Source organism: Haemorhous mexicanus, chromosome 35 (genome assembly GCF_027477595.1).
Source record: "Haemorhous mexicanus isolate bHaeMex1 chromosome 35, bHaeMex1.pri, whole genome shotgun sequence".
NCBI classification, from domain to species: domain Eukaryota; kingdom Metazoa; phylum Chordata; class Aves; order Passeriformes; family Fringillidae; genus Haemorhous; species Haemorhous mexicanus.
The window spans coordinates 327,079-352,397 of NC_082375.1; the positions used below are offsets into that span (position 1 = coordinate 327,079).

Genomic DNA, 25,319 nt, shown 5'->3' on the forward strand with positions numbered 1-25,319 from the left:
GTCACATGCCAGCCAAGGCAGTGCCACCATAGGGTCATTTGTCACTGCTGTCCCATGCCAGCCAAGGCAGTGCCACCATAGGGTCATTTGTCACCACTGTCACATGCCAGCCAAGGCAGTGCCACCATAGGGTCATTTGTCACCACTGTCCCATGCCAGCCAAGGCAGTGCCACCATAGGGTCATTTGTCACTGCTGTCCCATGCCAGCCAAGGCAGTGCCACCATAGGGTCATTTGTCACCGCTGTCCCATGCCAGCCAAGGCAGTGCCACCATAGGGTCATTTGTCACCACTGTCACATGCTGGCCGTGCCAGCACCACGTGACTCAAACACGCCCCCTTTTTGCCAAGGTCTATGTTTATTGGGCGGGGCCCTCGCCCCGCCCCCAGACCCCGCCCCCACCCAGGGGGCGGGACCAACACAACAACGACTATGGGAGAGGGGCGGGGCGTGACAGGGCGTGGCCTGTGTGTGGGGCGTGGCCGTGCAGAGGGGCGTGGCCAGGCGCCCCCTAGCGGATGGTGTAGCGCACGTAGGGCACCTCGATGTCGGCGTCGCTGTCGTCGTTGCAGCACAGCTCGAACACCAGAGCCTTGACGTGGCGGCCCAGCTTCTTCTTGGACACTCGCGTCACGATCTCTGTCATCCTGTGGGGACAGGGGACAGTCACCTTTCAGGGACAGGTGACATGGCAGTGACATGGGGTAGGGTCTCTGTCATCGCGCAGGGACAGGGGACGTGGTAGGGATGTGGGGCACGGTCTCTTATCAGTCTATGGGGACAGGGGGACATAGAGGGACATGTGGCATGGGTCATCCATCCTGAGGGGACAAGAGGGGACACAGGGAGTGCCAGGGCACACCAGCACCCGAAAGGGATGGGCACACACAGGGAGTGTCCCCACCTCTGGGACATGTCCTCCCACCACAGGGCTGCATTCTTGTCCCCAGGACACGTCCCTGCCATGGGCTGTGCCCTCCCACCAACCCTGCTGTCCTGTCCCTTCCCTGGACGCCACCCATGTCCCCCAGTGTCCCCAGTGTCCCTACGGTTGGTCGTGGCGCTCGCGCAGCTTGGCGGCCGGCATGAAGAAGGAATAGAGCATGGACACGCCCTGGGACAGCATGGTGATCTCCAGCCGGTGCTCCTTCTGAGGGGACACGGGGACAGGGGTCAGCGGGGCTCGGGGACATCGGCCACCACAGGAACCCTGTGGCCTTGGGGACATCGGCCACCACGGGAACCCTGTGGCCTTGGGGACAGCAGCCAGCACAGGGGCTTGACCTTTCCCCGTGTCCCAGCACTCCTGTCTTGGTTGGGGTGCCTCAGTTGTCCCCTGCCCCCCTCCCAGTCACTCCCAGTCGCTCCCAGTACCTTGAAGTAGGCGAGGAACTGGCGCAGGGTCATCTCCTGCCCGTCGGGCTGCAGCCCCTGCACCTCGAACCGGTCCCACAGCGTCCACTCCACCTCGTAGTACTGGGGACACGGCGGGGACAGTCAGAGCCATGGGGGACCCCAAATCCCCACTGGGAGTGACCCCAGCCCCACTGTGACCCCAAATCCCCTCTGGGAGTGACCCCAGCCCCGCTGTGACCCCAAATCCCCTCTGGGAGTGACCCCAGCCCCACTGTGACCCCAAATCCCCGCTGGGAATGACCCCAGCCCCACTGTGACCCCAAATCCCCTCTGGGAGTGACCCCCAGCCCCACTGTGACCCCAAAGCCCCTCTGGGAGTGACCCCAAATCCCCTCTGGGAGTGACCCCAGCCCCACTGTGACCCCAAATCCCCTCTGGGAGTGACCCCAGCCCCACTGTGACCCCAAATCCCCGCTGGGAGTGACCCCAGCCCCACTGTGACCCCAAATCCCCTCTGGGAGTGACCCCAGCCCCACTGTGACCCCAAATCCCTGCTGGGAGTGACCCCCAACCCCACTGTGACCCCAAATCCCCTCTGGGAGTGACCCCCAGCCCCACTGTGACCCCAAATCCCCTCTGGGAGTGACCCCCGGCCCCACTGTGACCCCAAATCCCCTCTGGGAGTGACCCCCGGCCCCACTGTGACCCCAAATCCCCTCTGGGAGTGACCCCCAACCCCACTGTGACCCCAAATCCCCTCTGGGAGTGACCCCCAGCCCCAATGTGACCCCAAATCCCCTCTGGGAGTGACCCCAGCCCCACTGTGACCCCAAATCCCCTCTGGGAGTGACCCCAGCCCCACTGTGACCCCAAATCCCCTCTGGGAGTGACCCCAGCCCCACTGTGACCCCAAATCCCCTCTGGGAGTGACCCCCAGCCCCACTGTGCCCTTAAATCCCCTCTGGGAGTGACCCCCGGCCCCACTGTGCCCTTAAATCCCCTCTGGGAGTGACCCCAACCCCACTGTGACCCCAAATCCCCTCTGGGAGTGACCCCAGCCCCACTGTGACCCCAAATCCCCTCTGGGAGTGACCCCAGCCCCACTGTGACCCCAAATCCCCTCTGGGAGTGACCCCAACCCCACTGTGACCCCAAATCCCCTCTGGGAGTGACCCCAGCCCCACTGTGACCCCAAATCCCCACTGGGAGTGACCCCAGCCCCACTGTGACCCCAAATCCCATCTGGGAGTGACCCCAGCCCCACTGTGACCCCAAATCCCATCTGGGAGTGACCCCAGCCCCACTGTGACCCCAAATCCCCTCTGGGAGTGACCCCCAGCCCCACTGTGACCCCAAATCCCATCTGGGAGTGACCCCAGCCCCACTGTGACCCCAAATCCCCTCTGGGAGTGACCCCAACCCCACTGTGACCCCAAATCCCCGCTGGGAGTGACCCCAACCCCACTGTGATCCCAAATCCCCACTGGGAGTGACCCCAGCCCCACTGTGACCCCAAATCCCCTCTGGGAGTGACCCCAACCCCACTGTGACCCCAAATCCCCTCTGGGAGTGACCCCAACCCCACTGTGACCCCAAATCCCCACTGGGAGTGACCCCAGCCCCACTGTGACCCCAAATCCCCTCTGGGAGTGACCCCAGCCCCACTGTGACCCCAAATCCCCTCTGGGAGTGACCCCAGCCGCACTGTGACCCCAAATCCCCTCTGGGAGTGACCCCAGCCCCACTGTGACCCCAAATCCCCTCTCCCCGCACCCCCAGCCCCACTGTGACCCCAGATCCCCTCTGGGAGTGACCCCAGCCCCACTGTGACCCCAAATCCCCTCTCCCCGCACCCCCAGCCCCACTGTGACCCCAGATCCCCTCTGGGAGTGACCCCCAACCCCACTGTGACCCCAAATCCCCTCTCCCCGCACCCCCAGCCCCACTGTGACCCCAAACCCCCTCCGGCCGCCCCCCAGTGACCCCCAATCCCCTCTGGCAGCCCCCCAGTGACCCCCAACCCCCCGTGCTGTTGCCCCCCAGCCCTGGCAGTGCCCACCTTGTTGCGGGGGCAGGCGAGGGGCTCGGAGAAGCCCACGAAGGGCAGGGCCAGGTTGAGGAAGGCGTTTTTGTAGGAGCTCAGCCGGCGGTGCCCCTGCACCAGCTTGAAGAGCTCCAGGCAGGCCAGGCCCACCACGGCCGCCGTGGTGGTGGCGATGGCCGGGATGATCTTCCCTGCGATCAGTTTGCTCTGGGAACACAAAAAAAGGGATTTAGGATTTAGGGGATGGCCCCAAAACCCAGCCTGAATGTCCCACAGAACCCCCAAGTAGGGTCCATATGGGCTTTGTGTGTAGTTCACACATCCCAGAATAATCCCTGGAATACCCCAGAGCACCCCCAGCACCCATAATAACCCCATAAAAACCCCATAGCACCCCAGAACAACCCCCAGAAACCCCACAGCACCCTTGACACCCCACAACAACTCCATGGGTCCCCCCAGACCCTCACCCAACGTGGTACTGGCAGCCCCCCAGTGCTCTCCCAGTGCTCCCCCAGTCCCTCCCCAGTGCTCCCAGTGCCCACCTTGTGGCGGTCGGCCGGGGGGATGTCGTAGTTCTCTGCCCTCAGGTTGGAGGCGGCCACGATGAAATCCATGTGGAAATTGGTGTCATCGTCCTGGGGACAGCCAGGGTGGGTTGGGGGCACCCAGGGGGGTGGGGGCAGCACCCAAGGGGGCATTTCGGGGGGCAGCACCCAGGGGGGCAGCACCCACCTTCTCGAAGTCGATGGGGAACATCCGGAACCCCGGGAGCTCCTCGGGGCTGGGCAGCGACGCCTTCAGCTCCTCCAGGCGCCCGTCGTCTGGGGGTGGGGAGGGAGGAGGGAGGGGCACATGTGGGACCCCCGCACCCCTGGCACCCCCACAGCACCCATGGGACCCCCAGCCCCTCTCCCAGTGCCCCCTATATCCTGCATCCCCTCTCCCAATGCCCCCAGTCCCTCTCCCAGTACTCCCAGTGCCCCCCAGCCCCTCTCCTAGTGCTCCCAGCGCCCCCAGCCCCTCTCTCACTGACCCCCAGTTCTCCCAGTGCCCCAGTCCCTCTCCCAGTGCCCCCCAGTGCCCCCAGTCCCTCTCCCAGTGCCCCCAGTCCCTCTCCCAGTGCCCCCCAGTGCCCCCAGTCCCTCTCCCAGTGCCCCCCGTGCCTCTCCCAGTGCCCCCAGCCCCTCTCTCAGTGGCCGCAGTCCCTCTCCCAGTGCCCCCAGTGCCTCTCCCAGCGCCCCTAGCCCCTCTCCCAGTGCCCCCCAGTTCTCCCAGTGTCCCAGTCCCTCTCCCAGTGCCCCCAGTCCCTGTCCCAGTGCCCCCCAGTGCCCCCAGTCCCTCTCCCAGTGCCCCCCGTGCCTCTCCCAATGCCCCCAGCCCCTCTCCCAGTGGCCGCAGTCCCTCTCCCAGTGCCCCCCGTGCCTCTCCCAGCGCCCCAGCCCCTCTCCCAGTGCCCCCAATCCCTTTCCCAGTGCCCCCAGTGCCCCCCAGTGCCCCCAGCCCCTCTCCCAGTGCCCCCAGTCCCTGTCCTAGTGCCCCCAATCCCTCTCTCAATGGCCCCCAGTTCTCCCAGTGCCCCCAGCCCCTCTCCCAGTGCCCCCCGTGCCTCTCCCAGTGCCCCCCAGTGCCCCCAGCCCCTCTCCCAGTGCCCCCAGTGCCTCTCCCAGCGCCCCTAGCCCCTCTCCCAGTGCCCCCAATCCCTTTCCCAGTGCCCCCAGTGCCTCTCCCAGCGCCCCTAGCCCCTCTCCCAGTGCCCCCAGTCCCTCTCCCAGTGCCCCCCAGTGCCCCCAGCCCCTCTCCCAGTGCCCCCAGTCCCTGTCCTAGTGCCCCCAATCCCTCTCTCAATGGCCCCCAGTTCTCCCAGTGCCCCCCAGTGCCCCCAGTGCCTCTCCCAGCGCCCCTAGCCCCTCTCCCAGTGCCCCCAGCTCCTCTCCCAGTGCCCCCAGTGCCTCTACCAGCGCCCCTAGCCCCTCTCCCAGTGCCCCCAGTCCCTCTCCCAGTGCCCCCAATCCCTTTCCCAGCGCCCCCAGTACCTCTCCCAGCGCCCCTAGCCCCTCTCCCAGTGCCCCCAGTCCTTCTCCCAGTGCCCCCACCCCTCACCCAGTGCCCACAGTCCCTCTCCCAGTGCCCCCAGTCCCTCTCCCAGTGCCCCCCAGTGCCCCCAGCCCCTCTCCCAGTGCCCCCAGTCCCTCTGCCAGTGCCCCCAGTCCCTCTCTCAATGGCCCCCAGTTCTCCCAGTGCCCCCAGCCCCTCTCCCAGTGCCCCCCAGTGCCCCCCGTGCCTCTCCCAGTGCCCCCCAGTGCCCCCAGTGCCTCTCCCAGCGCCCCTAGCCCCTCTCCCAGTGCCCCCAGCTCCTCTCCCAGTGCCCCCCAGTGCCCCCAGTCCCTGTCCTAGTGCCCCCAATCCCTCTCTCAACGGCCCCCAGTTCTCCCAGTGCCCCCAGTGCCCCCGCAGGCCGTACCCAGGGCGGCGCTGGCGCTCTGCAGCTCCTGGTCGGACACGTGGATGCGCACGCCGGCCTTGGGCGCGAAGGGGGGCACGCGGACGTGCCGCAGCAGCTCGGCCACGGCCGCCCGGTCCCGCGAGCCCGCGATGCCGTAGCTCTGCGCAAACAGGTTCGCCGCCGCCACCACGTAGTCCAGGTGCAGGGGCTGCGGGACACAGGGCACGGGTGGCACCCAGAGAGGGCATGGGGGGCACCCACAGCGGGCAGGTGGCACTCGGAAGGGCACAGGTGGCACTCAGAAGGGGGCAGATGGCACTCAGAGGGGGCAGGTGGCACTCAGAGGGGCACAGGTGGCACTCGGAAGGGCAGAAGGGGGCAGGTGGCACTCAGAAGGGCAGAGGTAGCACTCAGAAGGGGGCAGATGGCACTCAGAGGGGGCAGGTGGCACTCAGAGGGGCACAGGTGGCACTCGGAAGGGCAGAGGTAGCACTCAGAAGGGCACAGGTGGCACTCAGAAGAGCAGAGGTGACACCCAGAGGGGGCAGTTGCACTCAGAAGGGCACAGGTGGCACCCAGATGGGCAAGGGTGGCACTCAGAAGGAGGCAGGTGGCACTCAGAGAGGGCAGAGGTGGCACCCAGAGGGCCAAGGGTGGCACCCAGAAGGAGCAGGTGACACCTAAAACTAACAGTGCAGCACCAAAGGGGATAAAGGCGGCACTGAAAGGTGACAGGTGACACCCAAAGGTGGCGAGTGACAACTAAAGGTGAAGGTGTGGCACTCAGAGTGAGTGGCAATCATGGGGCATCCATGGGGCACAGGTGAGGTCCCCTCCCCTAGGTGACACAGCCCCTCCCCCAGGTGATGTCCCCTCCCCCAGGTGACCCAGGTGATGATGTCCCCTCCCCAGGTGACCCAGGTGATGATGTCCCCCCTCCCCCAGGTGACCCAGGTGATGTCCCCTCCCCAGGTGACCCAGGTGATGATGTCCCCCATCCCCCAGGTGACCCAGGTGATGATGTCCCCCATCCCCCAGGTGACCCAGGTGATGATGTCCCCCCTCCCCCAGGTGACCCAGGTGATGTCCCCTCCCCAGGTGACCCCACTCACGTTGTCGGGGTCGAACACGAGGGGGTGGGGGCAGCGCTTGGGCCCCGACCAGAACAGGGTCCCCGAGTTCGTTTTCTGGGGGGGAAAAGGGAAAAAATCAGCGTTAATGAGGTCATTAATTGAGCTTAATGAGCTATTAATTGGAGTGACTGAGCCGACTGTTTAGATTAACAATGTATTAATTAGATTAATGAGATAATCGAGGGGTGCTCCCCTGTCCTGGTGAATATTGGGGTAAATGAGATTGGGGTAAATAAAGTAATTAATTGGGTTAATAAGGTAATTAATGGGCAGGTGTTGGGGTGAACGAAGGAATGGGGGTAAATGAAGTTGTTAATTGCATTTATGTGGTAAATAATCAGGGCTAACAATGTAATTAATTAAATTAACACGTTAATTAAGGCAGTCCCACCTGTCCTGGGGGGAAGTTGTGCAGCAGCTGGTGGATGGCAGGGTAAAAGAGGTTGGGGTAAATGAAGCAATGGGGGTAAATGAGGTAACTAATGGGGTTAATGGGGCAATTAATCAGGGCTAACGAGGTAATTAATTAAATAACGAGTTAACGAAGCTCTCCCACCTGTCCTGGGGGGAAGTTGTGCAGCAGCTGGCGGATGTTGGGGTAAATGAGATAACTAATGGGGTAACTAATCAGGGATCAATAATTAATCAGGCTAATGAGATAACGAGCAGGTGCCCACCTGTCCCGGGGGAAGTTGTGCAGCAGCTGGCGGATGTTGGGGTAAATGAGATAACTAATGGGGTTAATGGGGTAACTAATCAGGGATCCATAATTAATCAGGCTAATGAGATAACGAGCAGGTGCCCACCTGTCCCAGGGGGAAGTTGTGCAGCAGCTGGCGGATGTTGGGGTAAATGAGGTAACTAATGGGGTTAATGAGGTAACTAATCAGGGCTCACGAGGTAATTAATCAGGCTAATGAGATAACCCACCTGTCCCGGGGGGAAGTTGTGCAGCAGCTGGCGGATGTTGGGGTAAATGAGGTAACTAATGGGGTTAATGAGGTAACTAATCAGGGATCAATAATTAATCAGGCTAATGAGATAACCCACCTGTCCCGGGGGGCAGTTGTGCAGCAGCTGGCGGATGTTGGGGTAAATGAGATAACTAATGGGGTTAATGAGGTAACTAATCAGGGATCAATAATTAATCAGGCTAATGAGATAACCCACCTGTCCCGGGGGGAAGTTGTGCAGCAGCTGGCGGATGTTGGGGTAAATGAGGTAACTAATGGGGTTAATGGGGTAACTAATCAGGGATCAATAATTAATCAGGCTAATGAGATAACCCACCTGTCCCGGGGGGAAGTTGTGCAGCAGCTGGCGGATGTTGTTGCTGTACTGGCGGTGCCAGTGCCGGCAGGCCCAGGCCACGCAGTCGGGCCAGGCGCGGGGCCGGTCGCTGACCAGGCTGCGCTGCACGGCCTCCAGCACCTCCAGCGGCTGCGTGCCCGCCAGGCGCAGCGTGCGCTCCAGGAACTTGGGGTCCCTGGGGGGAAAAGGGGGTACAGGGGTTATGGGGGGGGTCAAAGGGGGTTAGGGGGGTCACAGGGGTGCCTGCCAGGCGCAGCGTGCGCTCCAGGAACTTGGGGTCCCTGGGGAAAAGGGGGTACAAGGGTTATGGGGGGGGTCACAGAGGGTTAGGGGGGTCACAGGGGGTTAGGGGGGTCATGGGTGCCCGCCAGGCGCAGCGTGCGCTCCAGGAACTTGGGGTTCCTGGCGAAATGGGGGTGCAGGGGTTAATGGGGGGGTCACAGGGGTAAAGGGTGCACTCCAGGAACTTGGGGTCCCTGGGGAAAAGGGGGTGCAGGGGTTATGGGGGGATCACAGGAGTTATGGGGGTACAGAGGTAAAGGGTGTGCTCCAGGAATTGGGGTCCCTGGGGGGAAAGGGGGTGCAGGGGTTATGGGGGTACAGGGGTAAAGGGTGCACTCCAGGAACTTGGGGTCCCTGGGGAAAAGGGGGTGCAGGGGTTAATGGGGGGGGGTCACAGGGGTTTAGGGGGGTCACAGGGTGCGCTCCAGGAACTTGGGGTCCCTGGGGAAAAGGGGGTGCAGGGGTTAATGGGGGTACAGGGGTAAAGGGTGCACTCCAGGAACTTGGGGTCCCTGGGGAAAGGGGGTGCAGGGGTTAATGGGGGTACAGGGGTAAAGGGTGTGCTCCAGGAACTTGGGGTGCCTGGGGAAAGGGGGTGCAGGGGTTAATGGGGGGGATCACAGGGGTTAGGGGGTCACAGGGGGTTATGGGGAGGTCACAGGGGTTAGGGGGGGTCACAGGGGTGCCCGCCAGGCACGGCGTGCGCTCCAAGAACTTGGGGTCCCTGGGAGGAAAGGGGGCGCAGGGGTTAATGAGGGGGGGGCCATAGGAGTAAAGGGTCTGCTCCAGGAACTTGGGGTCCCCAGGGAAAAGGGGTGCAAAGCGTTATGGAGATCCCAAAAAGGTGAATTTGGGGTCTGCAGGGAAAAGGGGGTAAAGAGTTAAGGCGGGGGGATCTCAATGAGGCACAGGGTCCACTCCAAAAACTTGGGGTCCCTGGGGGACTCCTGTGGGATTTGGGGTGCCTGTCCCCCACACTCACATCAGGTACTGGTTCACGTTCTCGGCCGGCTGCTTGAAGAGCCCCTCGAACTCGTCACGTGCCCACTGTGACAAGAGGGTGTCACTGGGGGTCCTGGCACCAGGGGCACCCCAAAATGGGGACGGCAGTGCCCAGGACACCCCCAAACCAGAACCCGGTATCCAAAACCCCCAAAATGGGGACTCAAGTGTCCCGGACCCCCCAAACCAGAACCCAGGACCCCCCAAAAAAATGACTCCAATGTCCAAGGACCCCCAAAACCACAACCCCAGATCCAGAACCCCCCAAACCATGGAGCCCAGAGTCTGGGATACCCCAAATTGAGACCCCTGTGCCCCTCAAACACCACCCAACCACCTGGAACCCCCCAAAAAACCACCTGGGCACCCTCCGGCCGGACACACCAGGTGCCCCCCACACCCGCCAGGTGCCCCTGGGCACACCTGGACGCACCTGCAGCGTGTGCTCGATGGCGTTGGGGAAGTTCTTGAGGGTGCAGATGGGAATGGCCTTCTCGGGGGGGTCCTGGCTGGAGCTGTAGGACTCGCTCAGGAACGGGATCACCACCTGCACGTTGCCCTTGGTGCCCAATGTGCCCGACTCCAGCAGCGGCTTCCGGTAATAAACGCAGCGCCGGTCCATGTACAGCCCTGCCCGGGGGTGGGGGGCAGTTATGGGGCATGGCCAGGGGCTGTGGGGCACCCCAAAGGGCTGAAGGGCACCCCTAAATATGGGGCATGACTAGGGGATATAGGGGAGCCTACAGTAAACACAGCATTGGTCTGTGTACAGCCCTGCCTGGGGATGGGGGGGCAGTTATGGGGCACAGCCAGGGGCTGTGGGGCACCCCAGGGGGCACAGGGCACCCCAGGGGTACTGGGCACCCTCAGATATGAGATACCCCTCTGTACATGCTGCCTAAAATCTCTAGAGGTTATGGGGCACCCCAGGGGCTGTGGGGGACTCAGATATGGGGCACAAGCAGGGGCTATGGGGCAGCTCTCCAAGGGTCCCCATAGCCCTTCAGGGGTCCCCAGAGCTCCCCAGGGGTCCCTATAGCCCACTAAGACTTCCTCCAGGCCCCCAAGGATCCCCATAGCCCCCCAAGGATCCCCCCAGCCCCCAAGGGTCCCCACAGCTCCCCAACAACCTCCATAGCCCCTCAAAGGTCCTCATAGCCCCCCAAGGGTCCCTCCAACCCCCCAAGGGTCCCCCCGGCTCCCCAGGTGTCCCCAAAGCCTCTCCAGGGTCCCTGAAGCACCCCCAGAGGTCTCTGTGGCCCCCAGCCCCGCTTGCTCACGCGCGTCCACGTTGTCCAGCGCGTTGGCCACGCCGTCCAGCCCCTCGAAGAAGTCGTCGTCGTAGACGCGCTCGGTGTCGGGGCCCACGCGGTCGGTGCGGCTGCTGACGCGCAGCGCCGGGTTCATCTCCTGCGCCGCCGCCGCCGCCCGCTCCGACTTCAGCTTCTGCGGGTGGGGAACAGCTGGGAGGTGAGCCCCGCCCCTCGGGGCACGCCCTGCTAGGCCACGCCCCTTTCCCAATGCAATGACACATCTCAGAAACTCAACCGGTGACGCCGGCCAAGAAACTCAACTGTTGACGTTGAGCACAAAATTCAAGAGTTAACGTTGGTCAAGAAACTCAACCATTCGTGTTGGCCAAGAAACTCAACTTTTGATGTTGAGCACAAAATTCAATCGTTGATGTTGGCCAAGAAAGGCAACCATTGGTGTTGGCCAAGAAACTCAACTGTTGATGTTGAGCACAAAATTCAATAGTTAACGTTGGCCAAGAAACTCAACTGTTGACGTTGAGCACAAAAGTCAATTGTTGATTTTGGTCAAGAAACTCAACCACTGGTGTTGGCCAAGAAACTCAACCGTTGACGCTGAGCACAAAATTCAATCGTTGATGTTGGCCAAGAAACTCAACTGTTGATGTTGAGCACAAAATTCAAGAGTTAACGTTGGCCAAGAAACTCAACTTTTGATGTTGAGCACAAAATTCAAGAGTTAACGTTGGCCAAGAAACTCAACCATTGGTGTTGGCCAAGAAACTCAACTGTTGATGTTGAGCACAAAATTCAATAGTTAACGTTGGTCAAGAAACTCAACCATTGGTGTTGGCCAAGAAACTCAACCATTGGTGTTGGCCAAGAAACTCAACTTTTGATGTTGAGCACAAAAGTCAATCGCTGATGTTGGCCAAGAAACTCAACTGTTGACTTTGAGCACAAAATTCAAGAGTTAACGTTGGTCAAGAAACTCAACCATTGGTGTTGGCCAAGAAACTCAACTGTTGACGTTGAGCACAAAATTCAAGAGTTAACGTTGGTCAAGAAACTCAACCATTGGTATTGGCCAAGAAACTCAACCGTTGACGTTGAGCACAAAAGTCAATTTTTGATGCTAACCAAGAAACTCAACCGTTGACATTGAGCACAAAAGTCAAATGTTGATGTTAACCAAGAAACTCAATCATTAACGTTGAACACAAAAGTCAATTGTTGACGTTGGCCAGAAAATTCAACCATCGATGATAGCAAAGAAACTCAACGGTCGATATTGAGCATGAAACTTGATTGTTGGTGTTGGCCAAGAAACGAATGAGCACAAAACTCAACCTGAAACACTAGCCAAGAAACTCAACCGCTGAAGTTGGCCGAGAAACTCTAATGGTGACACCGGCCAAAAAACTCAACTGTGATGTTGAGCACAAAACTCAACTGCTGACGATGGCCAAGAAACTCAACTGTTGACATTGACCAAGAAACTCAACCATTGACATTGACCAAGAAACTCAACCATTAACATTGACCAAGAAACTGAAGTGTGGACGTTGAGCACGACACCCAACCGCTGACATCGATCACAGAACTCAACTGTTGACCGTGGCCATCTCAATGGCAGCATCAACCCCCACTGGCCCTGCCTCTCCAGACCCCCCAAACTCTGCCCCTCATCGTCCCCCCAGCTCCTCCCTCCCGGCCCACTCCAGCTTGGTGAAGCCAACCCAACATTGGCCAACCCTTCGGTCACTCCCAGCCCTCACCGTGACGTCCCACGGCCGGAAGAGGAACTGGCGGTTGAGGTTGGACTTCTCGATGGTGTCCATGTCGGTGACGGTGACGCTGCCCTCGGGGCCACAGCCCAGTCCCACCATGGCGAAGTTCTTGAGCAGCTCGCAGCCGATGGCCCCCGCCCCCACCTGCCACGTGGGGACACGCGGGGACATGTGGGGACAGAGCACGAGGTGGCCCATGGGGTTGGGGACATGTGGGGACAGAGCATGAGGTGGCCCATGGAGTTGGGGACATGTGGGGACAGAGCATGAGGTGGCCCACGGGGTTGGGGACATGTGGGGACAGAGCATGAGGTGGCCCACAGGGTTGGGGACACGTGGGGACGCAGCAGGAGGTGCCCTGTGCGGTTAGGGACACATGGGGACATTGAGGACATGCCGACGACTTGAAGGAACAATCAGGAAGCGTGTGAGGACACCAGGGGACACCGAAGGGACACATGGGGACACTTAGGGTGGCCCAGGAGGGCTGGAGACATGCAGGTGGGAAAGGTGACGCTTGGTAAATTCATGAAGGGAAATTTGGTGACATTTGAGGAACAGGTGACAACTCGAGACTCATGGATGATAGAGAACACGGGTAGGGACACTGGGGACATTGGGGACACTGACCACAAAGTACTTCTGGGCACCCAGCTTGGCCTGCAGCTCAGCCCCGAACACGGCGATCTGCCCGTCGTAGCGGCTGTTGCGCTGGAGACGATGTGACACCGGCGTCACCTGGCTGTGTCACCTGCCAGGGGACACCCCCGGGGCTGCAGAGCCACCACGGGGACTCAGGAGTGACAGCAGCCACGGCTGTGTCCTCACGGAATGACCACTCATGGGTGCTGGGTGGCCACCACCTGCTGTCCCCAATGGGGTGACCAATGGGGATCCCCTAAGCAACCTCCTCTGAGCGATGACCCCACAAAGTGACACCACCCAGGGATGTCCCCCAGCCCCCTCAGGTGTCCCCGTGTCCCCTCACCGGCCGGCACTGCTCCTCGGTGAGCAGTGTGTCGCGGTTCTCCTCGGGCAGACACTCGAGCGCGTCGAAGTAAAGCCACTGCGTGATGGGCGTGAACTTCCCCGACACGGCCTGGGGACAGGGACAGCCCAGGGACACATCAGGGACAATTTGGGACAGCGACAACCCAAGGACATATCAGAGAGTAGGGCAGCCCAGGGACAGGGACATGGAAATCCTGGGGGACGCATCAGGGACATCCCAAGGGATGGATCAGGGACGTCCTGGGGACACATCAGGGAGAGGATGCTGGGAGACACATTGGGGACATCCCAGGGGACGCGTCAGGGACAGGGCTAGGACACTGGTGGACCTGTCAGGGACAGGAACTTGGAAATGTGTCAAAGACAGGGACAGGGACCAGGGGGACACATCAGGGACAGGACAAGGACAAAGTAGCAACCTCAGGGTGACGTGTCAGGGACAGGGCCAGGACCCCGAGAGACACATCAGGGACAGGACAAGGACAAGGAGTGACCCCGGGGGAACCCCAGCAAACACCTCAGGGACACCGCAATGACCCCAGGGGACACAGACACCGAGTCTGGTACCCCAGGCAGGGCCAACTGAGCGGCTCCAGCTGTGACACATAGGGACAGCAGCCCCAGGTGGCCTTGGGGACATGGGGACACGGTACCTTCATGACCTCCTGCGCGGCCAGGCCGCCGATGAAGGCGTTGACCGGGGCCAGGTCGCCGGTGGCCTGGAAGGCCAATTCCCGCACCAGCTCCTCGTCCAGCTCGGCCCCTGCGGCCACCTCCTTGGTCAGGGCCACCACCTCGGCCGCGTCACCCTGCCGGGGACAGGGACAGGGACACGCTGCTGGGAACAGTGCTGGGGACAGCAGGGACGAGCTACGAGCAGGGCTTGGTGGCCTCCATGGCCTCAGTGAAGCTACAGTGTCCCCAAAGGCCACTCCACAGTCTGTGACACCCCCAAATGATGTCACCAGCGTCCCCAAGAGATAGGGGGACCGTGGTGGGTGTCCCTGTTGGTGCAGGAGCCAGTGGCTCCATGTCCCCAGTGTTCCTCCAAGCCCCAAGTACCCCCAACCCCTCTGATGTCCCCAAATTCTGGTGGGGCCCTGGTGACCTCCATGTCCCAAACACCCTCAATGTCCCCAGTATCACCAGCTGGTGACAGGGCCCTGGGGGTGGCCACGATGGGGCAGGTCACAGTAACCTCCATGTCCCCAATCCCCTCAATGTCCCCAGTGTCACCAGGGCCCCAGGGACGTTGTGTCGGAGCAGATCATGGTGGTCTCCATGTCCCCAACATCCCCAGTGTCACCACCTGGGGGTGGCCATGATGGGGCAAGTCATGGTGGCCTCCATGTCCCCAACACCCTCAACGTCCCCAGCATCACCAGGGCCCTAGGAAAACTGTGCTAGATCATGGTGACCTCCGTGTCCCCGACACCCTCAATGTCCCCAGTGTCACCAGAACCCCAAGGACACTGTGTTGGGACAGATCATGGTGACCTCCACGTCCTTAACACCCTCAATGTCACCAGCTGGGGACAGGGCTCCAGGGACACCGTGTTGGGGCAGGTGACGGTGGCCGCCATATCCCCAATGTCCCCACACCCTGCTGTCCCCCCGGTGTCCCCACCTGGTGGCGGGGCCGCGGGGCGCGGCCGTGCTGCCGCAGGAAGCGGTGCAGGCCCTGCCACGCCCAGTGCAGCATCGAGGGCCTCTCGGCCTTCCCGAAATCCGTCACCATCATCTCGGGCTCGGCCAGCGCCTCCCGCAACCGTTTCTGGGGAAAACACACCAGTGTAAACCAGTATAAACCAGTAGAGCCCAGTAGAAACCCCTGTAGCCCAGCACAACCCAATAAAAACCAGTATAGCCCAGTATAAACCAGTGCAGCCCTGTATAACCCAACATACACTAATGCAAACCCAATATCAAACCAGTACAACCCAACATAACCCACTAAAGCCCAGTAGAACCCAGTAGAAACCAGCATAGCCCAGTATAGCCCAATATAATCCAGTTAACCCAATACACCCCAGTATAGCCCAGTAGAACCCAGCAGAAACCAGCACAGCCCAGTATAGCCCAATATAATCCAGTATAACCCAATACACCCCAGTATAGCCCAGTATAACCCAGTATAGCTCCCTATAACCCCGGACAGCCCAATAAAACCCAATATACACCAGTATAACCCAACACAATCCAGTAAAACCCAGTATAGCTCAGTATAGTCTAGTACAACCCACCAGCCCCACCAAGGCCCTCCCAGTGCCCTCCCAGTGCCCCCCAGTCCCTCCCAGTGCCACTCACAAAGTGGATGTGCTTGGGCATCTTGACCTGGGTGACGATGCCACCCCGCACGTAGTCCCCGTAGCCACTGGTGTCCCCGATGCTGAACGTGTATGGCCCTGGGGACACCCCAAAAAGAGATCCAGGTGTCTGGGGCACCCCAAAAAGGACCCCCAGGTACCTCAGAGACCCCAAAAAGGGCCCCAGGTACCTCAGAGACCCCCTAAGGACACCCCCAGGTACCTCAGAGACCCCAAAAAGGACCCCCAGGTACCTCAGAGACCCCCTAAGGACACTCCCAGGTACCTCAGAGACCCCAAAAAGGGCCCCAGGTACCTCAGAGACCCCCTAAGGACACCCCCAGGTACCTCAGAGACCCCAAAAAGGGCCCCAGGTACCTCAAAGACCCCCTAAGGACACCCCCAGGTACCTCAGAGACCCCAAAAAGGACCCTCAGCTACCTCAGAGACCCCTAAAAGGACCCCCCAGGTGCATCAGAGACCCCAAAAGGACCCCCAGGTGGGGGCACCCCACAGCCAGGGCTCACCCAGCACGCGGATCTCCACGGGCCCGCAGCGGTTCAGCTCCTCCATCCCCTCCACCTCCGTGAAGGTGACAAAGTCGCCCGTCTCGAAGCCGTGACGCGCCTCGTCCAGGCAGGTCACCTCCCCAGGACAGCCCTGGGGACACAGGACAGCGTGAGGGGACACAGGGACACCAAGGAACCTCCCCAGGACAGCCCTGGGGACACAGGACAGCGTGAGGGGACACAGGGACACCAAGGAACCTCCCCAGGACAGCGTCAGGGGACACAGGGGGGAACAAGGCACCGTGAGGGGGACACAGGGACACCCAGGAACCTCCCCAGGACAGCCCTGGGGACACAGGACAGCGTGAGGGGACACAGAGACACCCTGGAACCTCCCCAGGACAGCCCTGGGGACACAGGACAGCGTGAGGGGACACAGGGACACCAAGGAACCTCCCCAGGACAGCGTCAGGGGACACAGGGGGGACACAAAGCACCACGGGGGGGACACAGGGACATCCAGAACCCAAAGGGGATCTCGCACAGAGGGGACCAGGATACCCCAAAACCCCCCTGGACCCCCAAGCTGTCCCCTCCCCATACCTTGGTGACCATGGACACCATGGCACTGAGGGGCTGCTCCCCATTGGGGTCTGTCACCACCATGTCGTCCCCAAAGTCACAGAACAGCTGCCTGCAAGGGGGGAGGGGGTCAGTGCTGAACCCCAAAATGGATCCACCCCAAAATCCCACCCCAAAAAGGAACCTCCTAAAAATCCCTCCCAAGGGATCCACTCTAAAACCCCCACCCCAGAAAGGAACAGCCTAAAATCTTCCCTCCCAAAAAGGAGCTGCCCCAAAAATCCCACCCCAAAACAGATTTACTTTAAAATTCCCACCCTAAAATCCCAACCCAGAGAACAATCTCCTAAAAATCCCCACCCCAAAAGGGTTCCACCATAAAATCCCCACCCTAGAAAGGAAATTTCTAAAAATCCCACCTCAAAAGGGACCCACCCCAAAATTCCCCCCAAAAAGGGACCCTTCCCAAAAGGGACCCACCCCAAAAGAGATGCACACCAAAAATCCCACCCCAAAAGAGACCCACCCCAAAAGAGACCCACCCCAAAAGGGATCCACCCCAAAAGAGACCCACCCCAAAAAGGACCCCAAAGGGACCCCCGTGTCCCCTGCCCTCACCCGAAGAGCCCACGCGTGTCGGCCACCACCAGTTTGATGCCGTGGTCGTGGCAGAAATCGCCCACCCAGAGCTGCTCCTCCAGCGGGGAGTTGGTCAGCACCACCACCTGTGGGACAGGGCACCTGGGCACTCACCTGGGCACCCCCCTGGGTATTCACCTTGCTCACCTGGGCCACCTGCCCACCTAAGTGGTACACTTGTCTGAGGGGGTTACACCCGTGCCCAGGTGGGCACACCTGTCTGAGGGGGTTACACCTGTGCCCAGGCGGGCACACTTGTCTGAGGGGGTTACACCTGTGCCCAGGTGGGCACACCTGTCTGAGGGGGTTACACCTGTGCCCAGGTGGGCACACCTGTGCCAGGTTACCTGGAATGTGCCCAGCAGCTCCTTGGACAGCGGCTCCCGGGTGCTGCTCACAGCCACGTAGGAGTTGAGCTCGGCCAAGCGCGGCAGCGTCGCCTCGGCCCGGCTGCGGCCCACATCCTCCTCCCGCAGGTAGAACTGGGGGGAAGGGGGGTCAGAAACCCATAAACATCCCCTAAACAACCCCAAAAACGTCCCCAAAACAGCCCCAAAACATCCTCAAAACAGTTCCAAAAATGTCCCCAAAACAACCCCAAAACAAGTCCAAGAGCATCCCCAAAACAACCCCCTAAACATCCCCAAAACAACCCCAAAACATCCACAAAAATGTCCCCAAAACAACCCCAAAACCAGCCCCAAAACAACCCTAAAAACATCCCCTAAAACATCCCCTAAAACATCCGCAAAACAACCCCAAAACCAGCACCAAAACAGCCCCAAAACAGCCCCTAAACATCCCCTAAACAACCCCAAAAACATCCCCAAAACAGCCCCAAAACAACTCCAAAAACATCCCCAAAAGAGCCCCAAAGCATCCCCTAAAATATCCGCAAAACAACCCCAAAACCAGCACCAAAACAACCCCCTAAACAACCCCCTAAACATCCCCTAAACAACCCCAAAAACATCCCCAAAACAGCCCCAAAACATCCCCAAAACAGCCCCAAAAATGTCCCCAAAACAACCCTGAAACCAGCCCCAAAACAACCCTAAAAACATGCCCTAAAACATCCGCAAAACAACCCCAAAACCAGCACCAAAACAACCCCAAAACAAGTCCAAGACCATCCCCAAAACAACCCCCTAAACAACCCCAAAACCGCCCCAAAACAGCCCCAAAAACATCCCCAAAACAGCCCCAAAAATGTCCCCAAAACCCCGAAACCAGCCCCAAAACAACCCTAAAAACATCCCCTAAAACATCCGCAAAACAACCCCAAAACAAGTCCAAGAGCATCCCCAAAACAACCCCCTGAACATCCCCTAAACAACCCCAAAAACATCCCCAAAACAGCCCCAAAACATCCCCAAATCAGCCCCAAAAATGTCCCCAAAACCCCGAAACCAGCCCCAAAACAACCCCAAAAACATTCCCTAAAACATCTGCAAAACAACCCCAAAACCAGCACCAAAACAACCCCAAAACAAGTCCAAGACCATCCCCAAAACAACCCCCTAAACAACCCCAAAACCAGCACCAAAACATCCCCAAAACAGCCCCTAAACAACTCCAAAAACATCCCCAAAACAGCCCCAAAAATGTCCCCAAAACAACCCTGAAACCAGCCCCAAAACAACCCTAAAAACATGCCCTAAAACATCCGCAAAACAATCCCAAAACCAGCACCAAAACAACCCCAAAACAAGTCCAAGACCATCCCCAAAACAACCCCCAAAACCAGCCCCAAAACAGCCCCAAAACAAGTCCAAGAGCATCCTTAAAACAACCCCTAAAACATCCCCAGAACACCCCACGTCCTCCTCCCGCAGGTAGAACTGGGGGGCAATGAGGGTCAGAAACCCCAAAACCAACCCCAAACCACCTTCAAAACACTCCAAAACCACCCCACAATCCCCCCAAACCCCCCCCCCCCAAAATAAACCTCCCTCCAAAATTCCCTCACACCCAGAAGAAACTCCAGCCCCCAAACGCAGCAATTAACAACAATTCAAGGTAAAAAACCCCAAAAAAAGCCCAGGAAACCCCAGAGGGACGCACCTGGGAGGCCAGGTCGGCCCAGGCTGCGGGGTGGGGGTCGTGCAGGGTGACAGATTTGACCCCCCCCAGCACCAGGTTCTTGGCCACCTCCACGCCCAGCCCCCGCAGCCCCGACACCAGCACGTTGGAGGTCTGCATGCGCTTCATGGCCTCGTGGCCCAGCACGTACCTGGGGGGGGAAAACCCCAAAAATATCAGGGGGAACCCCAAAAAACTCCATGGGAACTCAGAGCTCACAGGGGAAACTTGTCAAGGTTGGAGGAACCCCCCCCAATTCAAGTGTGTCCTGCTTAATTCTTTATGTTTATTAAAAAAATCATAAATTTATGGGAAAACCCCAATCCATGAGACCTCTAAATCTATTAGGAGCTCTAAATAAGTGGGGAGTCCCCAATCTATAGGGAAAGCCCATAACCATAAAGAATCCTAATCTATGAAGACCCCAAAAACTTCATTGGGACACCAAAAATCTCCTTGGGAACCCAAAAATCTCAGTGGGATCCCAAAAATCTCAGTGGGATCCCAAAAATCTCACTGGAAACCCAAAAATCTCAGTGGGATCCCAAAAATCTCAGTGGGATCCCAAAAATCTCATTGGGAACCCAAAAATCTCAATGGGAACCCAAAAATCTCATTGGGATCCCAAAGAACTCAATGAGAACCCAAAAATCTCAGTGGGATCCCAAAGAATTCAACGGGAACCCAAAAATCTCAATGGGAACCCAAAAATCTCAGTAGGATCCCAAAAATCTCAATGGGAACCCAAAAATCTCAATGGGATCCCAAAGAATTCAATGAGAACCCAAAAATCTCAATGGGAACCCAAAAATCTCAGTGGGATCCCAAAGAATTCAATGGGATCCCAAAAATCTCAATGGGATCCCAAAGAATTCAACGGGAACCCAAAAATCTCAATGGGAACCCAAAAATCTCAATGGGATCCCAAAGAACTCAATGAGAACCCAAAAATCTCAATGGGATCCCAAAGAATTCAATGGGAACCCAAAAATCTCAGTGGGATCCCAAAGAATTCAACGGGAACCCAAAAATCTCAATGGGAACCCAAAAATCTCAGTAGGATCCCAAAAATCTCAATGGGAACCCAAAAATCTCAGTAGGATCCCAAAGAACTCAATGGGAACCCAAAAATCTCAATGGGATCCCAAAGAATTCAATGGGATCCCAAAAATCTCAATGGGAACCCAAAACTCTGAGGGGAAATCCCTCAAGGCTGTGGAACCCCCCCAGCTCAAGTGTATCCCAATAAACTCCCCACACTTATAAAAAAATCCCAAACTTATAGAAAATCCCAAATCCGTGGGGACCCCACAACTCACAGGGCAAACCCCGACCCATGGGGAAACCCCAAATCCATAGGAAGATCCCAAATCCATGAGGAAACCCCAATCTATGGGGAAACCCCAAATCCATAAGGAACCTCAATCCATGGGGAAACCCCAAATCCATGGGGAAATCCCAAATCCATGGGGAAACCCCAAATCCACGGGGAAACCCCAAATCCATGGGGAAACCCCAAATCCACGGGGAAACCCCAAATCCATGAGAAACCCCAAATCCATGGGGAAACCCCAAATCCATGGGGAAACCCCAAATCCATGGGGAAACCCCAAATCTACGGGGAAACCCCAAATCCATGAGGAAATCCCAAATCCATGGGGAACCCCAAATCCATGGGAACTCCACAACTCACAGGGCAAGCCCCAATCTATGGGGAAACCCCAAATCCATGAGGAACCCCAAATCCATGGGGAAACCCCAAATCCATGAGGAACCCCAAATCCATGAGGAACCCCAAATCCACGGGGAAACCCCAAATCCACGGGGAAACCCCAAACTACAGGGACTCCCCCACTCCCCAGGGAGCCCCCCAAGTCTGTGGGGATCCCAAACCCCTTGGGGACCCCAAATTCCCCTTGGGGACCCCAAAATGTCCCCCTCACTCACAGCTGGCGGGAGTAGAGCCCCTCATCGATCTCGGCCTCGGCCCCGTTCTTCGCCATTCCCTGGGGACAGAGGGGACAGCGGTGTCACCAGGGGACACTGAGGGTGACAATGGGTGCTGTGACACCCTGGGACAAGGAGCAGGACCCCCAAAGGGTGGCAGAGTGGTGTCATTCTGTGGTGACAACAGCTGGGCTGGTGACACCTCTTGGGTGACACTGTCCATGGTGGGGGGGACGTTGGGGACCTGGGGGACAAACGTCACTCTCAGGACAAAGAGGGACCCCACAAGGGACAGCAAATGAGTCTGAGCAGAGTAAGGGGACATCAAGGGACATGCACTACTCCTAAGACCCACAGGTGACACCAGGTGACACCACGCCCCCAGCAGCAGCTCTGAGCACCACAGAGGTGACAATGACACCAGGGGCTCCCCAGATGGTGACAAAGCCCCTGTGGGAGGTTCAGGGTCCCCGAGGGGGTGGTGGCACTTGGGAGGGGTGGTGGCACTCAGGAGGGGCTGCGGCACTCAGGAGGGGTGGTGGCACTCAGGAGGGGCTGGTGGCACTCAGGAGGGGTGGTGGCACTCAGCAGGGGGTGGTGGCACTCGGGAGGGGTGGTGGCACTCGGGAGGGGCTGGTGGCACTCGGGAGGGGTAGTGGCACTCAGGAGGGGTGGTGGCACTCAGGAGGGGTGGTGGCACTCAGGAGGGGGTGGTGGCACTCAGGAGGGGGTGGTGGCACTCAGGAGGGGCTGTGGCACTCGGGAGGGGGTGGTGGCACTCGGGAGGGGCTGGTGGCACTCAGGAGGGGCGGTGGCACTCAGGAGGGGCTGGTGGCACTCAGGAGGGGCTGGTGGCACTCAGGAGGGGGTGGTGGCACTCAGGAGGGGCGGTGGCACTCAGGAGGGGGTGGTGGCACTCAGGAGGGGCGGTGGCACTCGGGAGGGGGTGGTGGCACTCGGGAGGGGGTGATGGCACTCAGGAGGGGCTGTGGCACTCGGGAGGGGCTGTGGCACTCAGGAGGGGTGGTGGCACTCAGGAGGGGCTGGTGGCACTCAGGAGGGGCGGTGGCACTCAGGAGGGGCTGTGGCACTCAGGAGGGGGTGGTGGCACTCAGGAGGGGGTGGTGGCACTCAGGAGGGGCTGTGTCACTCGGGAGGGGTGGTGGCACTCACGTTGGCGGGGGTGACGCTCGGGGACACGGCGGGGGCAGGGGCGCGGCTGGAGCCCGTCGGTGGCTCTGACCCAGAGACGCGGCGCTTCTTCGACAGCGGGGAGCTGGACATCTGGGGACAGGGACAGTCAGGGACAGCTGGGGACAGCTGGGGACACCAGGGCACAGGGACAGTCAGGGACAGCTGGGGACATCAGGGGACAGCTAGGGACAGGGACAGTCAGAGGACAGGGATAGTCAGGGGACACCTGGAGACAAGGACAGGTGGGGGGACAGCTGAGGACAGAGGCAGTCAGGGAGACAGGTGGGGACAACTAGGGACAAGGATGGAGTCAGGGCACATCTGGGGACAGACGGGATTTGGACAATTGGGGACAGCTAGGGGTCAGCTGGACATTTAGTGACAGGGACAGAGGACAGGAAGGGTCACACGGGGACAGTGCTGGGGACAGTGGGGACACTGGGAGAGACACGGGGTGATGCTGGGGGGCGAGAGGTGACATCTGTGGTGACCTGAGGTCACCAACAGCAGGGGGTGACACACAGGGTGGCACTGAACAGGACACAGTGACACACAGGGTGATGAGAGGCGACACCAGGTGACACTAGAGGTGGCACCGAGGGACAGGCAGGAATGGAGAGGGTGATGCAGGGTGACACCAGGGACACAGAGGGTAACACCAGGTGAATGGGGTCACGGGCGGGGCCACCAGGTGCGACAGCCCCGACGCTGTCCCATTGGTTGTCACCGCACAGGTGACACCAGGGACGGACAGGGCGACACGCTGGGATGGAGGGACACACAGAAGGGTCGGGATGGACACTTGGGGACAGCGAGGTGGCACTAAGGGACATCAGACCACACCAGCACCCCCCAGACCCAGACACAGCACCGCCCCCCGCCCCTGAGAGCGCTCCCAGCACCGGGGGCCCCGCGGGGGTCCCATCCCGGGGCGATCCCGCCCTCGGGGCCTCCCTTGCGGGGTTCCCCATTAACCGGGGGGGTTCCTCATCCCCGGGGGTCCCACCCGGGGGGATTCCCTATCCCCGGGGGTCCCCGAGCGGGGGTCGCGGTCCTGACCCGCGCTTCCCATCCTGAGGGTCCCGGTCTAAGGGGGGGGGGGGCGGTTCCCCCTCACGGGTCCCCCCCGGCCCCTTCAGGCCCGGCGCCGGCTCCCCCATGGCGGGGCCACACTCGCCGGCCTCGAGGCCGGCTCCCCGCGCCCCTGCAGCCCAGGACAGCCCCCAAGGACCCCCAGGCTCGCCGCCGGCCCCGCACCAATGTCGCTGTCCAGGCCCCGCCGCCGGGTCCCGCCCGCTCCGCTCGGCTCCTCCGCGACAAGATGGCGGCCGCGGCCGCTGCCACCCGCCGCCCCCTCCCTGCGCGCGAGAGGCCCCGCCTCCCACGCTCTCCCATTGGTCGGCACCGCCCGGCGCCGCGCTCTCATTGGTTGTCTCCTCCCGCCACCGCCCGCCCCCTCCCTGCCCGCCTCACCCGACGCGAGGATTGGGCGGGCGCGCCCCGGCTGGCCACGCCCCTTTTCCTGCCGCAGGGCCCCGGATGGGGAAGGCCACGCCCCCTGCACGGCCTCGTGATACGGCGCAGCGCGCGCCGCCCCGACGGCGGCCGAGAGGGGACAGGGGACTGGGAAGGGCGGAGTGCGGTTGTCTATGGGTGGGTACGAGGGGGTCTGGGAGCTATAGGGGCCCTTGGGGGGCTATAGGGACCCAAGGGGGGTTTATGGGGGGTTGTAGGGGCCGATCAGAGGCTCGTAGGAGCGCTTAAAGAGCCCACAGGGAACCGCGGAAGACTTTTCGTAGTGTCATGCCGAATTGCACAACTTTGTAGAACTGCGTGGAAAAATTTAAACGCAGGCCTCCGAAGTAATGCAGGAACGCATAGAAGCCTAAGCGGGACCCCAGAGCCACAGGGGACTACACACGGGCGTCGGGAGGACCTGAGGGAGCTATAGGAAACCGAGGGGGGTCTACGGCAGCCCAGGGGGAGCGTGGGGGGCTTCGGGGGTCTCCAGGGCCCTAGAGGGGCTCCCTAGATGGTTGTGTGCGGCTTGAATGGCTGTAGGGGGCCATGGGGGGCCTATAGGGGCTGTGGGAAGCTATAGGGAAACATGGGAGGGGCCGTGGGGACCAGGGCGCTATATCCGCGTGGTGTCGCTGTCTGGTGATATCATAGAGCCGCGAGGTCCGCTGGGAAATGTAGTCTCTTGAGCAAAAAGGAAATGCCGTGAGGGCAGAGCGCCATTTCCGCAAGATGTCGCTGCTTGGTGACGTCACATGGCCGCAGGGCCCGCTGGGAGATGTAGTTTATTTTTCCTCCCCCAAAATAAAAGGCGCAGGACTCGGGAGGGACCCAAAATTTTATTCACAAACCAACACCGGGCTCCGGGGTCACTCCGGGAGGGCGGCTGAGGGTCCGAGGGTCACTCCGGGGG

The 25,319-nt window shown here is 60.1% G+C and overlaps 1 protein-coding gene and 1 long non-coding RNA gene across 3 annotated transcripts; one reads left to right on the top strand and one right to left on the bottom strand.

The window, feature by feature from the left end:
- Positions 1 to 340: 340 nt before the first annotated feature.
- UBA1 (ubiquitin like modifier activating enzyme 1) lies at positions 341 to 24,259 on the bottom strand. 2 transcript variants are annotated; one of them, XM_059872427.1, is made up of 26 exons: positions 24,146 to 24,259; positions 22,868 to 22,978; positions 21,695 to 21,753; positions 19,730 to 19,898; positions 18,013 to 18,147; positions 17,645 to 17,751; positions 17,048 to 17,138; positions 16,463 to 16,595; positions 15,937 to 16,034; positions 15,257 to 15,403; positions 14,283 to 14,438; positions 13,607 to 13,717; positions 13,249 to 13,329; positions 12,607 to 12,762; positions 10,856 to 11,021; positions 10,009 to 10,205; positions 9,556 to 9,620; positions 8,271 to 8,466; positions 6,960 to 7,034; positions 5,866 to 6,055; positions 4,137 to 4,225; positions 3,947 to 4,039; positions 3,417 to 3,608; positions 1,376 to 1,477; positions 1,051 to 1,151; positions 341 to 648 (listed from the first exon to the last, which is right to left on the bottom strand). In XM_059872427.1, the coding sequence occupies exons 2-26, from the start codon at positions 22,976 to 22,978 to the stop codon at positions 513 to 515; spliced, it is 3,156 nt and encodes a 1,051-aa protein (XP_059728410.1). In that variant the 5' UTR covers positions 24,146 to 24,259; the 3' UTR covers positions 341 to 512. The 2 variants fall into 2 exon arrangements, with proteins under 2 accessions (XP_059728410.1, XP_059728411.1); XM_059872428.1 differs by having other exon boundaries at positions 22,868 to 23,014; positions 24,146 to 24,216.
- On the top strand, positions 6,055 to 7,242 carry LOC132341124 (uncharacterized). The gene is made up of 2 exons (XR_009490097.1): positions 6,055 to 6,729; positions 6,919 to 7,242. It is a non-coding gene; the product is annotated as an uncharacterized LOC132341124 (long non-coding RNA).
- Positions 24,260 to 25,319: the final 1,060 nt, after the last annotated feature.